We start from the raw sequence: 21177 nt of genomic DNA, 5'->3' as shown, positions 1-21177 counted from the left end.
GATTATCTTATATTCAATTTCTGACTATAGATCATTTTCACCTAAATCTCACCTTAAATGGAGTACAATATAATAATAATACATTTGTAATTGACTTGATAAACTTGATTGGTGTTTTACTTTTAATAGTGTCAACATGTTTGTAGTACAACAAGCTATTTTTGTGGCTTTTGTCCACAAAACCCTTTTTTTGGCTGTCAGTACATGAAGGCAGCTCCGCTCAGCACTGCTGATCACGCTTTAACTTCAACTGCAGATAACTTTACTGTGACAAAATCATCTAACTGAGTATAGTAAAAGTAATATCCAATATAAGAGAAAAATACCAAAATATTTAAAATGAACTACACTGTATCAGTTAATATATATATATATATATTGTATCTGGTGTACAATATCTATATATTAAATGTTACAGAAACATTGCAGCAGTAGAAGCCTCACATCTCTGAAAACAGCACAACTCATTTCAAACAGACAGAATATGGATAAAGATAAGAACACATTTCCAATCTGAACATATTTTCTCACACATTGTTTATTGCATGCAGTTGTTCAAAGATTAAAACTTCGGACTTGATTCATTCAATAATTTATTTAAAACTTTATTAACAACATTCTTACTGAATTATTGATTTATTATTGATTAACATCTTCCACAGTATCAGTCTTTCACCATTATTACATTTCTGTCTCAGTTTTTCAGACATATTGCACAGCCTGCCTCCTTTCATGTCCACTGTCCACTTGGTGGCTCCTGTCCACCACCAGCAGCATCTAGACTCCATGAGGACATGTGTCATTGTCATTGTCTGATCAGTGATAATATATTACTACCTCTAAATTATAATATTATAAATTACTGATTGACATTGTAATACTATACACAATGTAATAACCATTATAGGGAATTGTTTTGCGTGTGTTTGTAAAACTTTGGTAACTGACCAATTAATGCAATCAAGTTTCAAATGTTTCCACCACCAAGCTGAACTCATATTTATCAAGATATATGAAACAGCTACTTTCCAACAGGATGCTAAGTACAGGATTAACATACGGCACACGTAGTGAACAAAATAATCAGCAGAATAATCCGTAGACCTCACCGTCAGCAGCTGTTATAAGGAACTACTTGTTTTACAGTTTGACTTTTGAAGAACGTGTGGGGGCATGTGACCAGGTTAAAGGCCTCTCATGAGCACGACATTTTACACCCATGACTGCATTGTTTCAGTCAAATTATTTTCGATGACACTGCATGACAATTCTCTGCCAGTGCCATTCTTTCACCACATGGACACAAAGTAACACATTTCCATTTTCTACACATAAGAGCTTTAGTTTGTTGAAGATATCTTGTCATAATCATCCATTCTCTTCTACATTGGTACATTATCCAGTTTGGAAACTAAAAAAGCCAATGAAATAATAAATATAGCTGTAAGCAGCACGTCCAGGTCAAAGCCTTTCTCTGCAGGAAGCAGCTCAACCAGCCAAAATTAAAGCTGTTACAAGCAATGAGCAGTTTTCATTTTACAAAAACAAGCAAAGTCACTTTAGTTGCATTCTGTTTAGTTTGCAAATATTCCACTGACACAACATTTATCCACTGTACATGTAAATCCATTTATTACTTTACCAACATTAGACCAAGGCTGAAGACAAACTGAATAAGTTAGGATTTATTTACTGCAAACTGCATGCAGTGGCAGAAGATCAATTATACAAATATATGCACTTATCTTTACAGTAGGAAAAAGCCCCCTACTGGACAATTTCTACACATGTTCAACTTTCTTATATAATATATTTAACAATTTATGACTGATGTTATGAGATGCCAGTTTTGGCGCTTGTAGCGACACTTAGTATGAGTAGGTTTCAGGTATTTCGGTGGCTCAACAGATAACTTTGGTATATTTATGTACTGAGCCATCCCCTTTAAAGTGTCACTGGTTAATATATTGAAACCCAAACGAGAAATCAACAATATTTATACATATTCTGATTAGCTTCATCCAATGATTATCTACAGTATGCTGTATATATAATCACTGTATTTTCTTTTTAAAAAAGGAAGATATTTTCCATTGCAACAAACCCTATAATAAGAGATCAGCATCAATACCTCTATTATATTGCAATAGGTGCAATATAATGACTGTACATTATGTACAGCAACTCAAAAAGTGAATTTAGTGTTAGGCTACCCTTTAAAAACATCATACTTTGTACATTGTCTTCATCTCTGTTGCCTCTTTAAGTCAGACAGCAGAAAAGAACATGGTTAGTATAAGTCTGGTTATTTTCTTAGTGTCAGTAAGTTATTAATAATAATACATTTAATCTATAGGCGCCTTTCCCAGCACTCAAGGTCACCTTAAAAGGCAGAGACAAAAACATAACATAGAGCAATGTCTCATAAAGATCAATAAAGTTAACAGTGAATAAAACATTATGTAGTTTGGCCAAAAGGAAAACAATCAAACTGAATATGCCAGTTTAAAAAGATGGGTTATGAGATGGGATTTGAAAATGGAGTCAGCCGATGGAACGAATGTCTGGTGGGAGGGAGTTCCAGAGGTGAGGAGCAGAGCGGCTAAAGGCTCTAAATTCCATGGTGGTCCAGCTTGCAGGTTGTACAGAGAGGTGGATGGAAGAAGTCAATGTGCAGGAGTTCAGAAAGAGTGTAGATATATATAGAAGAGTGATATTATGGATGGCCTTAAAGTGACGAGCAGAATCTTAAAAACAATGCAGTATTTGACCAGGAGCCAATGAAGCTGCTGAAGGACAGGAGTGATGGGATTAATGGAGGTGGTTCTGGAAATGATGTGGAAGAGTTCTGGACTAGTTGCAGTTTATTAAGGAATTTAGGAGAGAGACCGAAAAGAAGAAGTTACAATCATCAATGAGGGATGTAACTGGGATGTGTACAAGAACGGTGGGTGTGAGGAATGGTGGAGGCTATTAATGCTACAATGATGGAAGTACGTGGACTCGTGAACATTATTGAGCTTGAAAAGAAAGTGTGCTGTCAAGGATGACACCCAGACTCAACCTGAGGGGAGAGAGAAACTAAAGAATTTTCAATTGTGAAGGAAAAACTGTCGGATTTTGATAAGGTGGCAATAAGCAGAACAATTGTTGAGTTTGAGGAAGAACCAGGATTTGATTTCTGGAGGCAATCAGAGAGGGAGGTAGGCGGGAGGATGGAGGTAGGTTTGGTGGAAAGGTAGAGCTGGGTGTCATCTGCATTGCAATGGAAATTTATGTTAAATTTATGAGAGATATGGCCAAGAGGAAGTAATTAGATGATAAACAGAAAGGGGCCCCTGACAGAACCCTGGGGAACACCACTAGTGACAGGAAATGGCTGGGATTTAAAATATTTGAGTTGGATGAACTGAGAGAGAGGAATGATTTAAATCAGTCCAAGGGTGTGAGATGCCAATGAAGGCTAGTTTGTCAAGTTCTATGGAAAGACAAAATACAACAAATGACTTCATGTCTCCCATTACCATGAAGACACAGTCTGTAGATTATTTTGTTAGTCGTTACTGGTTGTCACTTGTAGGTTCTGTTAATGAGCAACTCGATTCTTCTTCTTTGGTAATCACAGATAAACTTTCTTCATCTACCTCAACACAGCGGTGTTTCTTTAAAGACTGTGAGCGTGTGAACAGCCTCTTACAATGGGAACACCAGTAAGGTTTCTCTCCGGTGTGGACTCTCAGGTGACGGCTGTAACTGTATGAACTGTTGAAACATTTCCCACACTGCTCACAGCTGAATGGTTGCTCTCCTGTATGAATGCGTAGGTGGCGCATATAGTTGCTTAGGCGCCCAAAGCCTTTCCCACAATCTTTACACTGATATGGTTTTTCTCCTGTGTGCGTGCGCACATGTTGTTTATACGTTTTTGAGATGGAGAAACTTTTCTCGCAGAGTTCACAGTGGAAAGGTTTTTCTCCTGTGTGGATACGCATGTGTGACTTGTAATTACCCAACTGAGAGAATCTCCTCCCACACTGGTCACAGCAGTAAGGTTTCTCTCCGGTGTGGACACGAAGGTGTATCCTATAACTACTCAAGTCACTGAAACTCTTGTCACACTGCTCACACTCATACGGTTTTTCTCCTGTGTGGTTGCGTAGATGCAGACTGAAGTGTCCCGACTGGGTGAAACTCTTTCCACAGAAGTCACACTGGTACGGCTTCTCTCCACTGTGGCTGAGCAGGTGTCGCTTGTACGAGCTTAAAAAGCTGAAACTCTTTGGACACTGGTCACAGCAGTACGGCTTTTCTTTCGTGTGGACTCGCATGTGTATCTTGTAGATGCTGAAGTAACTGAAACTCTTTTCACACTGGTCACACTGGTATGGTCCAGTGTGGTCACGCAGGTGTTTTCTGTAAGAGCTCTGGTCACTGAAATCCATCCCACACTGGTCACAGGAGTACAGCGTCTCTTCAGGGTGGGTATACAAGTGTAGGTTGTATGCATTTAGCTGGCTGAAGCTGCTGCCACATTGTTCACAGTGATAGAGTTCTTCCTCAGTGTGGGTGAGTTCATGTCTTTTTAGACTACATATCCGACTGAAACCTTTCCCACAGTTCTTACACTGATGAGTTCTGCTCTTGTCTGCCTCTGCCGGTTTCAACTGAAACAAAGAAATAAAAGTTAGAATATAGGTAGGACTCTGGGATATGAAAAAAAGAATCGTATCACAAATATCAGTTGATATCGATATATATCTTTATTTAAAAGTAGGTTTTTATTCAGATTAAATTTTCAATTGAACTTTGCTGCTTTTAAACTACTGTTATTGCTAGAAACTGTCTAGACACTAAAGGCTTCCTTTGCAGATAATTTTCAATTAAACTCTTTAAATAACATTTTTGTTGGATATTATCAGAATGTTATGTCACAATGACCGATCAGTCAGTCAGTCTGATTCTGACTCTGAGTGAAATGGGAAATTTAACTTTGGGAGTTTCCAACAATAAAAAAGCTACACAGGATAATAAACTAAGAGCATACTATTTTGGACAAGCCCAGGTTTCAAGATGCTGTGACAGGATGGAGTGATCAAAGGTCACTTTCAAGTCTGAAAAGCATTCTCACCCATACCTGCAGCACTGAGTTTGTCATTTGTTTCCTTAACTAAAGCTTCTCTGTACAATGTAGAAGTCTGAAGCCAGACAGAAAGTTATCAGAAATGTTGCTGGCACTTAAATGCAATCAACAGAGAAGCAATAACTTTTGCCAACACCTTATATAACAAAATACAAAAAAGACAATTTCGACGTGATTAAGAAAAATGAGTGGTAAATGATATGTATTTACATCACTTTTCTAGTTTAAATGTATATTGAATGGTAAAAACAACAGGTCCTGTTAAGACCTGGAATTAACATCTGTCCTGAACGTGTCTCCTGTGACCAATTGGATCTCACTTTCCTGCACAATATGCTAATAATTATTTACGCCATTTGTGACCGTGAAGACCAAATAGTGTTATTTTCACCCAGTTTGGGTTAACAGATGTGTTAGATGATGATGTTTGTCTTTATGTATGTGTGTCTTTTTGACAAGGTATCGGTCAGTGTTTATATTGCACCCACAACGTTTGAGCACTGAAGAGCTCAGGGCCTTTACATGTGGCCCAGGACTCATTTGCTTTTACACTGGAAAACAAATGGCAACATGCATGATCAGCTCTCAAGAGGCATTGAGGACTCATATGGGTGCAATCACAAATGTACTTGCGCTGACCCACTCAGGTTGGAAGTTAATACCAGGGCTGAATGGGGTCAACGGTTTTCATTCTGGGTATGGACATATTTTACGACGGACAAGATGATGTAAGTGAAAACCATGTACATTGAAAGCTGTGTTTTCCATAGTGACAGCACCGCAGGGGAACACCACATATTCATATAATCACTTTTAAAGTCACCACAAAGTGCATTAGGACAAAAGCATAAAGTTAGGGCTGGCTCTGCCTTGGACCAGCTCTTAGTTATGCTGCTATAGGCTTAGATTGTCAGGGGACTTACGATACAAGGAGCTTCTCTTTCCTCCTCTTTATCACATTAATGTCTCTTCATAAATGTTACTGACTAGAATTCTTCTGAGTCTTTGTGCTTTATGATGTTACAGATCCAGGATCGCAGCTTGTGGATAATGGATCATGTTGAAAGCGGATCCTGGATTATGATTACAACTCGATTAATTAGATATACAATATGTCTTCTCACATACACTATATTACTCTCAATACCAATAACATTACAATTGTCATTGCTGCCACCTTCCTCTCTGTAAACACCTTCCTCTACTTTAAACATTGATACATCTCTTAATTTATGTTAGACACTGTCTTTTGTCATCAGTGTTGTAAATATTGTTATTTTGTTGTGCTCTGCTACATGCGACATATATTGCACTTCAGTCTGTCCTGGCAGAGGGATCCCTCACATTTCTGTGGTTTCTACCTACTAAAAGATATCACATCTTGTTAAGCACTATAAGCAAAATTGTGATTTGTAAATATACAAATAAAATTTGATTAATTCGATAAACATGTATAATGTCCTAAGTTGTAAAACACATATAGACTGTGTCAAATTTCAATAATCACATTTGTCTGTTTAAGAAAAATGACTGCTGTGCTGAAGTGTCCTCTGCACTCACTGTGGAAAAACATTATTCATCATCTGCTTGGTGTGGTGTTAGCATTAATGACCACGTGATCAATGTCTCATCTTTTTTCTCAACGCTCGTTTAAATGCATAACTCTATAATTCTCTTCTGCACATGTTAATGCAATCAAGTTTAATATAAAAGGGTAATAAATAGGTTATGTGTCATTATCAATAAAAACTTTAAGTAAAAAAAATAACAGATAAACATAGATTACAATGGAATGCTAAAGACCCTGTCAACATTTTGACAGAGAAGTACAACACAACCTCTAAATCAAGTACTAGGAGTGAAATGATGTACATAGAGCTGTCCACTTGTGATAAGATTGCCAAAAACACATGTTAATTCCCAGTAAGAATAGGTTCATTTTTATGGGACCTCACCTCCTTTGGAGAACTCATCCTTGTTGGTCAAAGTTAACTTCCTCCAAATGCTTCTCCTCCTCTCAGCAGGTTTGAGCTCTGAAATCAACCAGAGGGAGACAGCTCAGAGCAGAGGCTGACACTAAAGCCGCAATACCCCACAGTTGGAACTGACAACACTGAATCATGGAAATCACCTAAATACAATGAAGGCAGTCATGACACAACAGCCCTGCAACAAATCTTACCTTGCTCAAAGTCAAAATGTTCAGTTTAAGGGTGAAACGGTTTGAAAAAAGGTTTTGGTTCAACTGTGTGTTTGTCTTGGAGGCTACAGTTTGTGGTGCAGTGGAATTGTATGGTGAGGATCATTCCAAAATAGAAAGACTCCAAAAAAAAAAAGTTCCACTGCTTACAGGTTTAAATTAATAGTCAGGTTCAATATCAAAGGGTATATTTCATCATTTTTTCCAAAGAAAATGCAGACAGTTGCTCATTGTGGAAACGGATGGGTTTCTCTAAGGCACATGTACAGTACTTTACAGCTTTACAGTACAGTACTTTACAGTTGCCATCCAGTCGCCCGTTTGGCAGTGGAGGGATGTATTTTTCTGTGCCTAGAGTGCTGTAAAAAGAAGAAGAGTATCGTGCGAGTTTTTTTATGTCAGTATCAGCTTGGTACCGAAGTATTAGTTCTCGTGACATCCCTACTTTCTCTATACACGTGATAATTTGGCACTATACAGATCAAGTTGAAGGATCTTTGAGGAAGATGTTGATGATTCCTTTCTGTGTCAGAAAATATGAAGGCAAGGATTTCCTTCCCCTCTGCCAAGAACATGAAATTATACTTGTGAAACAAGTGAACTTCTGAACTACATTCTGAGTAAAGAGAAGTGACATGAAGCAGTGGTGAACTAATGCTATTGTGAAAATTGGATGTGTGTCTGAGCCTGGATGAGGAGACCTGATGATCTGATGCTGTTCAACACCACAGAGCCAGACCTCAGCTCAGTCCCACACACAGCTGTGGTCGTCTTGACTCTGAACTCACACAGTAGCTGGACATGTGGGGTCCATCCCGCCCCGACTGATCCAGAAACAGAGGATCTATTAGACTGCTCTATTTCACCAAAGACCTGTGTTTACTACAGAGCCCACGACTGAATCCACCAGTCAACACAGCCTTAGATCCTGATGTGCACGTGTTGTAAATATGCGTGTAAACTCTTGTCATCAGGCTAAATGCGGAGTCAAGTTCCACTGAGGTAAATCCATCAAGCCTGGCTCATGTGACAGAGCTGACTTAAACAGCTGGGACGAGCATCACACATCCACACTGACAAGCTAACAAGCTAACACACGTTACAGGGAGGAGGGACAAAGCTGCTGCGATCACACACTCGGTCTGTTTACAGCCTCACACTCTGAGAAGTGCACCTACACACACACACACACACACCATGAAAACACAACAGGACAAATACCTTTTCTCTCCAACGCTGCGTTCGCTAACAATAACGCTGCCACGCAAATGCCGCCATCTTGGAAAGTGACGACACTATGACGTCACCGCGTGAAGCTTTTCACCCCCAAAAAATGTCCAATAATTGTTTTTTATAAATGTCGAAAAAAGAATCAGAGACAATTAGTTCGGAATCTTCTGATGAATCATCTGGCAATGTAGTCAATAAAGTTTTCCAGACAAGGGATGTCTTCATAGGGCTTTTATTTTTTAATACTGCACAGACTGATTCTTAGAATATCTTGAGTTCAACACAAGATGTGGGGGATACAATTTATCAAAGTCATTGCTTTTAGGCTCTACATCCTAAAATAAGACCGTACATCCTGTAATGGGACCAAGAATCTTGGCGCCTCTCAAACCAACAAGGACATTTCAGCCCAAAAGTCTCAACTTCATGTCTGCAGATGGTGAACAAAGAGGAAACATCTTCTTTAAAATTGTGAAAGAATTGATTGGATGGGTAGTATCTATGTAAAATCTATATCTGAATACTACTGCATGAAGCTTGTGGTAAGGTTTGTGTGCCAAATTCATTTTTACCCTAATGTGACTTTATTTCTATTGTCTGATCTTTGTAGCTGTAAGTCTGGAGGCAATGTAGTTATGGAATCCCGGTGAGCACAGGTTGTCCTGTCTGGTTATTTACTGGGATTTTTTTCTAATAACATTATAATTATGATTATTATGGCTATAGTATTACTTTTTTCCTATGCTTATTTATCATTAAATAACAAATGTCATCTCATTCTTATATCACACATTTCTTCTCAATTGCGATTTTATTTTATTTGTAGTATGACATTCTTTTTAATTATAACTTTATTCGTATTGTATTATGACCTTACTCTCACAATTCGCAAAATTATTTTCCTCGATATGGCCTTAAATATCTGTCAGCGTGGTTATAGAAAAAAGGTTTACTGGTTAAACAGCCGATGGAATATTAGGGCTGTGATGTCTATCCTTTTTGCATAAATAAACTGATTATGACCTGTTGAACAGTTGAAGTTAAGATTTCCCTTAATGAGTCCTCTGCTGGACTCCAAATGCCAAACACAGTCCACAGCCCAACTACTGTTGATTTTTTCAAAGTTCTTCTGATTTATTGTGTGTGATTACCTCCACAGGATTTACAGTTTGTGCTTTATCAACATTTCCACATATGCTGTTAGGACTGAGCAGATTACGACTTTGGTTTCCAGATCAAATTAAAAATACATAGCCCCATAACATCACCATGAGCTGAGGTCTATTTGGCACAATAAGTTAAAACATTTGCTATGCAGAGCCATTCATTTTTAAATCCATTCCTAAATGGTCTGATGATCATGAACAAATATGTATTGGCACATTGACCCATACATCACTTTAAATGCTGCATGTTGCTTGTATGGTTAAGCAATTTGAAAAGGTTTTCCAATCATTTCACATGGTTTTTGCCATTTACTGATCTATAATCACATTCATATGTAGACTACACATAGCAAAAGAGGGCCTCCTTCAGAATGAAACCCACAAAGAGCTACTACAGAGGGCTAATCAAATACATCCTGTGCATGTCTTCTACATTTAAGGTCCTCTGTTATAAAGTCTACATTATAGCAGTTTCAGTACAACCTACAAAGGAAGCAAACACTTGAAATGAAATGTTTTTCAAGTCTAATTTATTATTGAACACATATGTTTTTCTCAGCTTGATAAAAACTGAGCCAATGTCGGTTGGAAAATGTGTCATCATGCAAAGATTAATTCAAATATTTAGAATATTTGTTTCAATGGATGTTTTGAAACTTGTGAAATAAAATGTATGGGCAACATTGCAACTGTTCCTCTGATGTTTTTAGGAATTCAACTTAATATAATATACAAACTTCCCTGAATGAGTAAAATTGATTAAAGGTAGAACGTTGACATTTTTTAGGAAACCCAATCCACATGTGTTTTCCTCAATTCACTACACCCTGACCATTAGATGCCGCTCCTCTGTCCAGTTAGCTGTAACGTTCAATAGAAAACTCCCCTGAGTCACTGGACCTCATGATGGTCTCATTATGTCTGAGTGAAAGCTGGGAGCGGTAAAACCCGCTACTTTGGGAGTCCAGTGGGCTGTCTGACACCTACAGAACATGAGGGAAAGAGAGGGAGGAAGAGGGATGGAGAGAGAGAGAGGGAGAGAGATAGAAGAGAGATAGACCATTAAAAGATGGATGACACATCTCCGCATCCATATTTGTTTTTTTTGCACATATTATATTCATATTTTACTGCACATCTTATATTCACATTTATGTATTTTAGTCACAGTCATAACTTTACCTGTAAAACAACTATTGCATTTTCAAACAGCTCTTTTGTCGTTTTTGTATTCAGTCTTTTGTTCTTTGCTCTATATACAATGCCCTTATCATGCTGCTGTGACACAATAATTTCAAAAATTGGGATCAATAAAGTACATTTATCTATCTATCTATCTATCTATCTATCTATCTACCCTGTACACTTCCTGTACCATACAAAACTGAATCCGACATGCATCAGTTGATTTATTCATTTTTTACAAAATCAAAATATATAATTTGTCCGGGTTTTTACATACGATGCATCCATACTGCTTTTCTGTTAATAAACTGTTGAAGGGTGTATTATTCATACATTAATATGCATAAAGGTTATAAGATTTATAACCTGCATAGTGTCTATTTTTGCTAACCTCCTTAGCTGTGCAAGACCTTTTAGCTTCTTTAAGCTCATAGTTTTGGTTTTCTGACCCAGAGTTGCACTGTACAATGTTGACCCATGTCTAAAAATAATCCCTATCAGCTTTAAATGGTAATAATCCATGTTCTGTTTAGTGTTTGTTCTGATCCCTGCAAGTGAGAAAAAGTCAATTCATGCAGCTTTAACGCTGTGATTGATGAGGTCAGATTTAATATATAACACATAAATAAACCATCTTAAGATCAAGGAATTTACCTCTTCAAATTTCTTGGCTTTGTACTGCTCGGCTCCTTTCAGGAAGTTCAGCAGTATGATGTCACACAGCACCGTTCCCTACAGAAAAAGTGCAATAATGTCTAAGACAGCGCTCACCAAAACAAGGGCAACACACACAACACAGTTCACAGGGGAATTTTCCTATTGTATATAACGTAGATACAATCTAAAACAGAGAGATAAGGACATAAGAGCAGGGGAGAGAAACCTCAGAGCTCCAGGCTGCATTCGACCTGTGAGACAATTTGAAGAATTAACTTGAGGGCTAGATGAAAAAAAAAGGAACTACCCAGAAAAACAGAACAATTTACATAACAGCAATACTTTTTTCTGCACTTTCAGAAAATAACATACAATAGCAGGCTTACATGTCCGTCTGAGTGCTGAACTAATTGACCTAATAGCTAAGAAGCTGAAAGAAGAATTCAGAAGCAGTTGTTGCTGCTGCTGAGCTGCTGGAACAAGAAAAAGTAAAACTTTGCACTGTGTAAAACATTGCATTTCCCACTGTGCAAGAATTAATATCCTGTATATAACATCTAAATATACTGCTCAGTTTGAAAAACTATATCAGGCGATGATTAGAAGTTTCAGGATATGAAAAGGTGAACTTGCAGAACTGAACATATAAAATGTGGAAACAGTTGATTTGCCTCACAGTATCATTGACCTGCAAAGTAATGACAAGCTCAGAGGTCAGGACAGCTACCTCACTCTGTTTGCAATTCTTTTTGGAACAAACCTCTGCTGTGAATGGCTATTTTCAACCTGACCATTGTGAAGACACAAGACACAAGAAACAGGTCCAGCCATGGCATTAGAGAGTTTAGTAGCCAGACATATTGTAGGCAATAGGCAAAAATCAAATGGCCCTTGATAGGAAAAAAAGGTTCGTCACCGTCACATAAAATTCATTTCTGCTTCCATCAAACGGTTGTGAAAAAGGACATTAAACTGCTGAATGAAACATTACAGGTACATCATAAACTTCTACTTATAGAAGTAAAACCTCACCACGCCCACTGATGTGAAGGCTGCCACCATGTTGATGAGTGTGGGGATCATGTTGAACTTCCCTGCCTACAAAGGAAGAACAGCAGTAGTATCATTAACATTTAACAAATTATGAAATGATCTCCCCTGGGTATTAAATTATACGTCTTCTATCTTCTATATCTCTAAAGCCTTAATTCTGAGTAATGAAGTGTAAGTTTGTTTTCTGTCAGCAAAGCTTGTCCAATAATTGAACTGAAGGAAACGTGAGCAATGAAAGGATGTGAAAACAGGAAGAACATGTAGATTCTACACAAAACACCCCCGATGTGAAAAAGTTAATTTACTCTGATTATTAAATAGCATTAATCTATATCTATTTGACCTGAAATTGTCCCAGAGCAGCAGCTATACTGCTACCAGATTGCACATAGAGTAAATGATTCTGCTTGAGACCACTAGTAATGCAGCAAGACATTAATTGGGATCAACCAAATGCCATCAAGAGATACTCACATTTCCATTGACCAGGACATCAAACCTAATAGCATAGGCTTTCACGAGAGTGCGGTAGTCTGTCCCGTTCTCCATCTTGTAATACTTGGCAAACCTGCAGACACAGACACATCCCAACAATTTAAATTAATCTGAATGAATTTTAAATTTACATATCAGTGTGCTGTTGTGTACATATTTGATATGAGAGAGAAAAGGATATTAAGTGATCATTTATATATCACATTTGACAGCATCAAGAGAGCAAATAATGAAAAATGGTTAAAGCCAATAACAAACAGCCAGATATATAGTCAAACAAAAATAATAAATGAATCGACCATATTCTTTTGTAAAAGCTGAAGTTTATTTCTAAAGGAAAGGTCATGGGTTTACCAAGAAATCATCACCTCAGGATCTTACCACCGATGAATTTAGTGGCAATCTTCAGCCATTGTCAAGTTCTCTGATTTAAACTAGTCAGTCCGACAATGTGGATAAGTGCTGTACCTGAAATTGTAGCCTGGTGAGACAGCATTCTTCTGTGACATGGCATCCAGTCGAGTGAAGGAGTATGAGGGGTTACACTGGTCGTCTGATTTGTCCAGATCACATATCCATCCGATCTTTATTCCAATCACGCCTCCCTGATAAAAGTTTCAAAAACGAGAGTTCATGCATGAGTGTGTTTACTTTCAACCATGTTAATATGTCGAGGAGGATTTTATGATCAACAGTATTGCATGATTTTGGCAGGTCAAGGAAGGGGGCAGCACAGGCTTGTCTGTTATCTAGAGAGGTGACAATGTTATTAATGACTAAAACTGCAGCTGCTATCGTGCTGTGATGAAAACCAGACTGCTGTGGCTGAAGCATAATCAGTGAGTCAATGAAGGGGCATATTTTTAGATTGACCAAAGATTCAAGGATTTTTGGAAAACAGAGAAGTTTGGGAAATGAACTGCAGTTGTTGAGGTCAGAGACATCAACACTTTTTTGCACTTTTTCATGAATTGGGAATATGCCTCTTAATAAGATTTGGTTGAAAATGTGAGATAGATGACTAGTCACAGGGCAGCTACTCTTCTGCATTTGATCAAGAAATCCCACGACAACCATAGTCATTTCATTTTAAACAAGGCATATTTTCTTTAAAGCTAGTTAATAGAAGAGTTTACTGGTGAGTGCATAGAGCCTTCTTGTGGAGGAAATGACAGAAAGGACTAAACTGAACCATTAAAGGATATAGACCTATAGTTAATGATTCTCTCAAACCTGATATTTCGTTCACTTTTTAAAAAATCAAACCTGTTACCCAAGCTGTTACCCAGTCATCCTACATCATTCCTAGCTTTTAAGTTCCTATTGTGCTTTTTCTATTTAGCCTTTTTTTGAGTTTTGGGATATTTTTTGGGATACCAGTGCATTTCTGTTTCTATACTTTTGGATTTTGTTCTTTCTGTAAGTACACTTTTGTTTCACTACACCTTTTGTTCTGCATTTTTGGGTCCACCTGCTTCCACTAAACTTGACAAGAGACTTTTGATTTTACATTTACTGCCCAAATAACCCTGGCTTTCATTATTTCCCTTCACAAGAACTGATGTATAAGAATTGGTCCATGCACCTTGACTGTTGACTTGACAGCTGAGTGGGCTTAATAGACCTCTGTCAGAGCTGAGTTAATGAAATACCCATGCTCTGAAATCAGTGGATTGTTTTGATCAATGAAACATGGTCCGAGGTCAAATACATGTTATCCCCACAGAGAATTCACACTTACTCTTATCACAAGAAAACTATATCAATGGGATTTATAGACTTAAATGAGTTCGGAAGATAATGTTTTCTACCAGTACCTAAACATATGGCACACCTTTCCAAAATAAAAAAAGATTCTGTTGGGCCCTCAAGAAAATACCAATTACACAAGGCAACACTAGGAAAAGAGAGCTAACGTAGTAATATAAAAAAATAAAAAAACATGGGAAAGCCTGCGTACTTCCACTACCTGTTTTGGACAAATTTCAGCACAAGCCCAGCGCAAAATTAAAAAATAAAAGTAAGAAGACAAAGAGAGGTAGCCCTACAAGTACTACATTCTACAACAACACAGCTTACATATTTTTAAGGATTTTCTTAATTTTGGTTACATAAACCACATAACTGACACAGCCTAAAGGGATAATGTTCAAATTCTATATATAATGTTCAGCACTGAACAACCAGAATACAATTATATTGACTTGACAATGTACTTTCGACTCTACCTTTTCTGCCAGTTTGGTGAAGTTCTGCTGCGCGTGGCGGACCACATCTCCCACTTTGAAGATGGGGCAGTAGGTGTTGTTGACCATGTCAAAGTTACATTTTTTGATGTATTCGCCTGTTATAGTAGGAAGGAAGTTCCCTCTGCACAGACAAAGATATATTATCATGTCAACATGTCTGACCAAAGTGTCATCATAACGGAAATCATATTTGTCATACTTTGTATAGTTGAAAGTTGGGAAGCGGATGCTATTCTTAATGAAAATGGTGAAATTCTCTACTTCCATCATTGATGTTCTGCAAAAAGAAAGGAAGACAGACACACAGACATAAGTCAGAGTACCTGAAGAAGAAATCGTAGATATTTCAAAATATGCTCAAATAAAACAAAAACTATATGCATGTACAGATATTATTGGAGGTCAGTAACCTTTTTAATTAATGATTATAGGTATATATCTCGCCATCTGAACAGTTTTTTCCCCGTGGCAGTGGGGCTCACAAACAAGCCCCCTGCATCACACTGACTCTGCACCGCACTGACTCTACCCCACCACACCCCACCCCCTGCACATAATTTATAATTTATTACTTATATACTACTGGCACTATCACCAATCTCTGCACCTTCGCACAGCACGTGCCCATAACCCTGTTACTCTGTTACTGTATATATGTATATACTTTATTTTATTTTATTTTATTTTATTTTATTTTATTTTATTTTATTTTATTTTATTTTATTTTATTTTAATTTTATTCAATTTCTTATATATTGTTGTTTCTTATATTGTTGTTTCATGTACATAAGTAGTGCACCAATGACACCAAGGCAATTTCCTGTATGTGCAAACATACCTGGCAAATAAAAGAATTCTGATTCTGAATTCTGATCTTCTGATCTGTAACCTTGAACTCTTAAAGGTTCAGTGTGTAGGATTTAGGTGAAAGGAATCTATCGGCAGAAAGGGAACATAAAATAATCCTAGTGATGTTTTCTCTGGTGTGTTTCATCTTAATTGTATGAATTGCAGTTTTCTTTACCATAGAATGAGCCTTTTATATTTAAATACTTTATATTAACATGGAGGAGGGTCCTCTCTGTTGAGGCCGCCATGTTTTTTACTGATGTCCAAACTGCACAAACTAAAACCTTTTGAGTTTTCATGACAGCTGAAGTTCACCACAGGTTATCTGTCATGTTTGGAAGGGGAGGGTGAGATGAGGAGTATTCAGCTGCAACATGACACTTCGCCTCTAGGTGTAACTAAATTCTACACACTGAACCTTTAATGGTCAGTGTAGTCAGTATTGTTCATTAGAGGTTAACAGTGTTAGCAAAGCTCCCTGTCTCATGCTTAGTTTTGTCTTACGTCTTGACGGTGTCGATCTCAGCAGGACACCATCCTTTTATCTGACACATTTTTATAGTGGCATTGAAAAAAACACATTTGCCTGTAAGAATTCCTGTGGAGGAAAAGGAAAATATTTTTAAAAAAATAAACACTGCCAATGCATTTGTTCATTCAACAGATAAAAGTGTTGTAATATTGTGTCGCAGAAATGGAAATGAAAAAAAAAACAGAATCAAGGTCTCACCATAACTGCCTGGTTTATTGAGATGTCGCGAGCAGTCGCTGTCCTGGGTACAATTATACTTCTTCTCACTCTGGACACACACACACACAAAGCTGCTTTAATGATTATTTGTATATCAGTGACAGAACAAGTAACTGTTTATGATGTGAAAGAAAACAGTACTCTAATGATTTACATTGCATCACGCATATTCTGTGGTTATCCTGTAAGTCACATATAGGAATTCCCTCCACATTTACATTTATACATCTCACTCAGAGAACAATACACATTTAGCTGTCAGAAGGAACAATACTATTTACCTTTTTGTTCGTAAAAGGTTATTTTGGAAATAAAATCACATCAGATTTAACAAGTGATGCAAAAGTCATTAAACGTATCTTCCCTGAAACAATGATAGCTCTATAGGTCATGTACATCTACATACCGTGTAATAATGGAATATATACCTCCTGTATAAGTAATTTGTGGGATCATCTGTAATTGTCTTTATTCCTCCACTTCACATCTACCTGTATTTAAGTATTGGTACTGTACAGGCACAGTGTTAATTTAACTCCAGCACTATAAGTTGTGTTCTGTTATCCAAAGCTTTTGTAAAGTCTGTATTAATTATTGAGAATCTTGTATTTTATATCAAAACAAGAGGTAATAGTTAACGTCTGACAGCACGAGTTTGACCTTATAGCTTATTATTTACAGCACCTGTAATGCTGATAGAAGTATTTGTAATGGTAAAGCATAAGTAATAGTATTGCAGTAATGATATGGCACTAGCTGACCTCAGGACAGTATCCCTGGACCTGGTTCTCCGTAGTAATCAGTTTAGTAATGATGCAGAAGACTGAAGCTCCCTGTAAAAACACACATATAAAACACATCACTTCATTGCAAGTACACTACTACATCCATTCATCCATTCATCCATCCATGTGATGTTTCAGTGTACCTGTGTAGGAGTGACGTAGTCTGCAACATCCATGACCTTGTTATTGTAGATTCCAAAACCTTTGACTTTGGTCATCACTGATGATTCAATAGCTGTGTCTCTCACCTGGTAGGCCTTCTCATTGACAAAGACCCACCTGAAACACACACACACACACAGAGAGACACACACACACACACATATGTTAAAATAATATATATTTGGGAGTGGCTCTTTCCTCTGTGACCCTCAAAAGATTATCTGTATAGATAATAATAAAACATTGATCATATTTGATAGTAACAGTTTTGTGTAATATAATAGACGATGCCAACCAGATATTTCAACCAGAGCAAAGTAAACACTGTAAGATTCTAAAAATAGAGCTGAATGAAGAGAAACACTCACCCGATGAAGTATGTGATGATGAGAAGTTGGACGACACGGTTGATGATGCCGATGGTCCAGCTCTTCACCACCACTGACTTGGTGGTTTCATAGGTGAAGAAGTCTGTTATGCAGGACCACATCCTAAAAGTGTGTGAATGTCAGTAGAAACAAGAAGTGTGTGTTTGTGTATTTCCTGTATGTGATGTCACTTATATCCCGCTCTGTGTGTATTTTTGATATAAAGTATGAAAAAAGGCAGCAGGTGTCTGTAAATTATACAAATCCGCCAAAATAAGGCTGACAGCGTTGTTACTGTTTGCTGAAGAAACAGTGAGAGCAGTATCCAGATATCCAGGAGTAAATCCTCTTCTTCATGGAATGGTCCAGGAGTCTTTGTCAAGACAGTTCAGAAATGTTGAGAAATGCCTTAATGGAAGTCAATATTGAGTTAAGTCGATTTAGTTCTCTCGCTCTCTCTGTCTGGCTCTCTTTCTTTCTCGCTCTCTCACTTTCTCTCTGTGTGTTATATATCTCTGATCTCTGATTCTCATGTTCCCCTCCCTCCCTCATGCACCATGGATGTTCATGTTTGTTCATGGTCTGTGTTTTTATGCACTAAATTCTAGATTTACAGTCAAAAGATGGGTTTTAATAAAGGTTTTACCTACTTATTTACAATTCTGGTGTCACATATGTTGTATTGATAGGTGTTTCTGTCTCTGATTCTAACATTTGGTTTTATTTTAATTATTTGTGTGTTTGTTTATGTAGTAGTAATAATAATTATACACTGACAAATGAATGAACGTTTCTTGCTGTCCAACGCTGAAACCTATAACACAAAAGATTTTGAATGTGCTGTTGGCTGCACCCATCATCTGAGGAAGTGAAGAACCACTGGATTCACTATACTTGTGATGGAAATATCCCCACATTGTATGAAGGATGGAAGCAACAAATATGAATCGATAAAAATGGAGGTAATGAAAATGAATGTGAAGAAAAAAATCAGAAATGCACTTGCTTTATGTTTCACTCAGTCAAATAAATCAGTTTAATATCAGTGTCTGCGAATGTTTGGCTTGAATTAGCAAAGTGACTTGCGTAAGAGCAGAAGCAGAGAGCCTTGTTTATTAAACTTTGAATAAGAAAAAAAGACATCTGTGATCAAGAGGTTACAATGAGACCCTTTTTGAATTCTGAAAGGCATTTTCACCTGTGACAGCTTTGCCTTCTTTGGTGTCTTTTGGTGAACGTGTATTAGGTTTTGGTTTTGTTGTTCTACTTAGTGGGAGATGAAGTTCCAAATTGTCAATCTCTCCAAGTGAAGTGACAGCTGGAAACAAATCATATGGACTTGAGGAAAATAAGTAACTGGCTTTACCCACCTTGGGTATCATTTATTTTAGATACAATAAATTGAGACATTTTATTTTGAGACAAAGCTGTGTTTATTCAGTTCATCCCAATAAAAACAACAGATAGTATAAATAATAATAATAATAATAACGATAGAATTAACAGTGATTCCAGTTTCCTTGGCTGTACATTTGGTTACATCACAAACATCAAAAGCCCTTAAAAGCTTTTAAAAGAAATCATTAAAATATCCTATAGTATCATTCCAGGACTTCATGTCCACATTTACATAGCCAGAAATGCAGTTTTGCTGATTTATTATAAAATGAATATTTTATGTCAAAGGTGGACCACAGTGAGTGAAGCAGACCTCAACCTAATGTACCACTTTCTACATTCAAATACTCACCGCAAACCATATCCAGTCCAGGAGATCACATTTCCCCATAATCCAATCACAGCAGTTTCCATCTATACCCCAATGTCTCCATTATACAGCAGTCACTTATGATGAGTCGATAATGGACTGCCATTGGATGAGAAGCAGGAAGTGGTAAAATATAATTTATTTAATCTTTCTCACTCCTTCTTTCCTTCTTTGAAGAGGATAAGAGGGTCAGATGGGGGTCGTGAAAAAACAGCAAAGCAGGAGGAAATACGGGGAAGAAAAAGAAGACTAGAAGGATGGATGGACAGCAGGTTTACACACATACACATGCACGCAATAGAAGTGTGAGAGGGAGGCTCAGAACTGTACTATTTTTACCTTAAATTGGTTTCGATTTTTCACATTTGGGCACAAACCACACAACTACAAGCTGCCTGGGGAACTCTTGCTTTATGTCATTGACATAATGACACATTCTGTGTTTGTGGCAATTGTCTGACAAATAAAAGACAAACAATTTTTATACTTATAAAAAAGACTTATAACCATAACAAAAATTTACCATTGAAATGTCACAAAATGAAATGTAAAATGTTGTTCCTGTTTTCTGTTTCTGTGCAATGCAGCTGTGTCAGGAAACATGAGAAACATCAACTTGCAGAGCCAGAGGGCCATGGAGATACAGCTGCTTAAAGCTGTTCACTGTTATGTCGCCAGTGTATTTATTTGTCTATCATAGAGTGCTGAAATAAATTGTCGTTGTTGATGTAAATACGAATACTAGATGTTCAGTTTCCTTCTCTTAGTAGCAGGCCGTTGCAGGACCCATGAACTTCATAAAATTTTATGGAGTTGTGGTTTGAGTGTGGATTAGGAAATGCTCAGTGTTGTTGTGTCTTTTGTCGATGCACCATCACTGAAGAGTTGCTCTCTTCCAAATTTAAAATTGTATTATTGGGCTTAGACCATTTTTAAACTGGTTCGAGCCAGAGGCATCATGTCAAGGCGCCTTCTGGAAGAAAGTCTGGAACGTCCTGACTCCCTCAGAGAATTTGTGTTTTCCAAAGTGCCTATCACTCAGTGTCATCAGAAGTATTACCAGATTATCTTGCAGTTGCTCATTGTATGGAGGGCAGCTGAGAGACTGTGTAACTGTCC

General features: G+C 37.4%; 2 protein-coding genes across 2 annotated transcripts; both read right to left on the bottom strand.

The window, feature by feature from the left end:
* Positions 1–576: 576 nt before the first annotated feature.
* On the bottom strand, positions 577–8658 carry LOC109627377 (zinc finger protein 709-like). Its single transcript, XM_020083879.2, has 3 exons — positions 8562–8658; positions 7096–7173; positions 577–4664 (listed from the first exon to the last, which is right to left on the bottom strand). The coding sequence occupies exons 2-3, from the start codon at positions 7111–7113 to the stop codon at positions 3561–3563; spliced, it is 1122 nt and encodes a 373-aa protein (XP_019939438.2). The 5' UTR covers positions 7114–7173; positions 8562–8658; the 3' UTR covers positions 577–3560.
* Positions 8659–8827: 169 nt separating this feature from the next.
* p2rx3b (purinergic receptor P2X, ligand-gated ion channel, 3b) lies at positions 8828–18733 on the bottom strand. Its single transcript, XM_069530295.1, has 12 exons — positions 18291–18733; positions 17904–18039; positions 17737–17808; positions 16955–17024; positions 16729–16822; positions 15575–15652; positions 15355–15496; positions 13595–13731; positions 13106–13199; positions 12611–12676; positions 11576–11653; positions 8828–10719 (listed from the first exon to the last, which is right to left on the bottom strand). Exons 1-12 carry the CDS (start codon positions 18410–18412, stop codon positions 10594–10596), a joined length of 1215 nt encoding a protein of 404 aa, XP_069386396.1. The 5' UTR covers positions 18413–18733; the 3' UTR covers positions 8828–10593.
* Positions 18734–21177: the final 2444 nt, after the last annotated feature.

This window comes from Paralichthys olivaceus, chromosome 8, assembly GCF_024713975.1.
Source record: "Paralichthys olivaceus isolate ysfri-2021 chromosome 8, ASM2471397v2, whole genome shotgun sequence".
NCBI lineage: Eukaryota > Metazoa > Chordata > Actinopteri > Pleuronectiformes > Paralichthyidae > Paralichthys > Paralichthys olivaceus.
The sequence above is the reverse complement of the archived record's forward strand: the minus strand, read 5'-3'. Positions and strand labels throughout refer to the sequence as shown.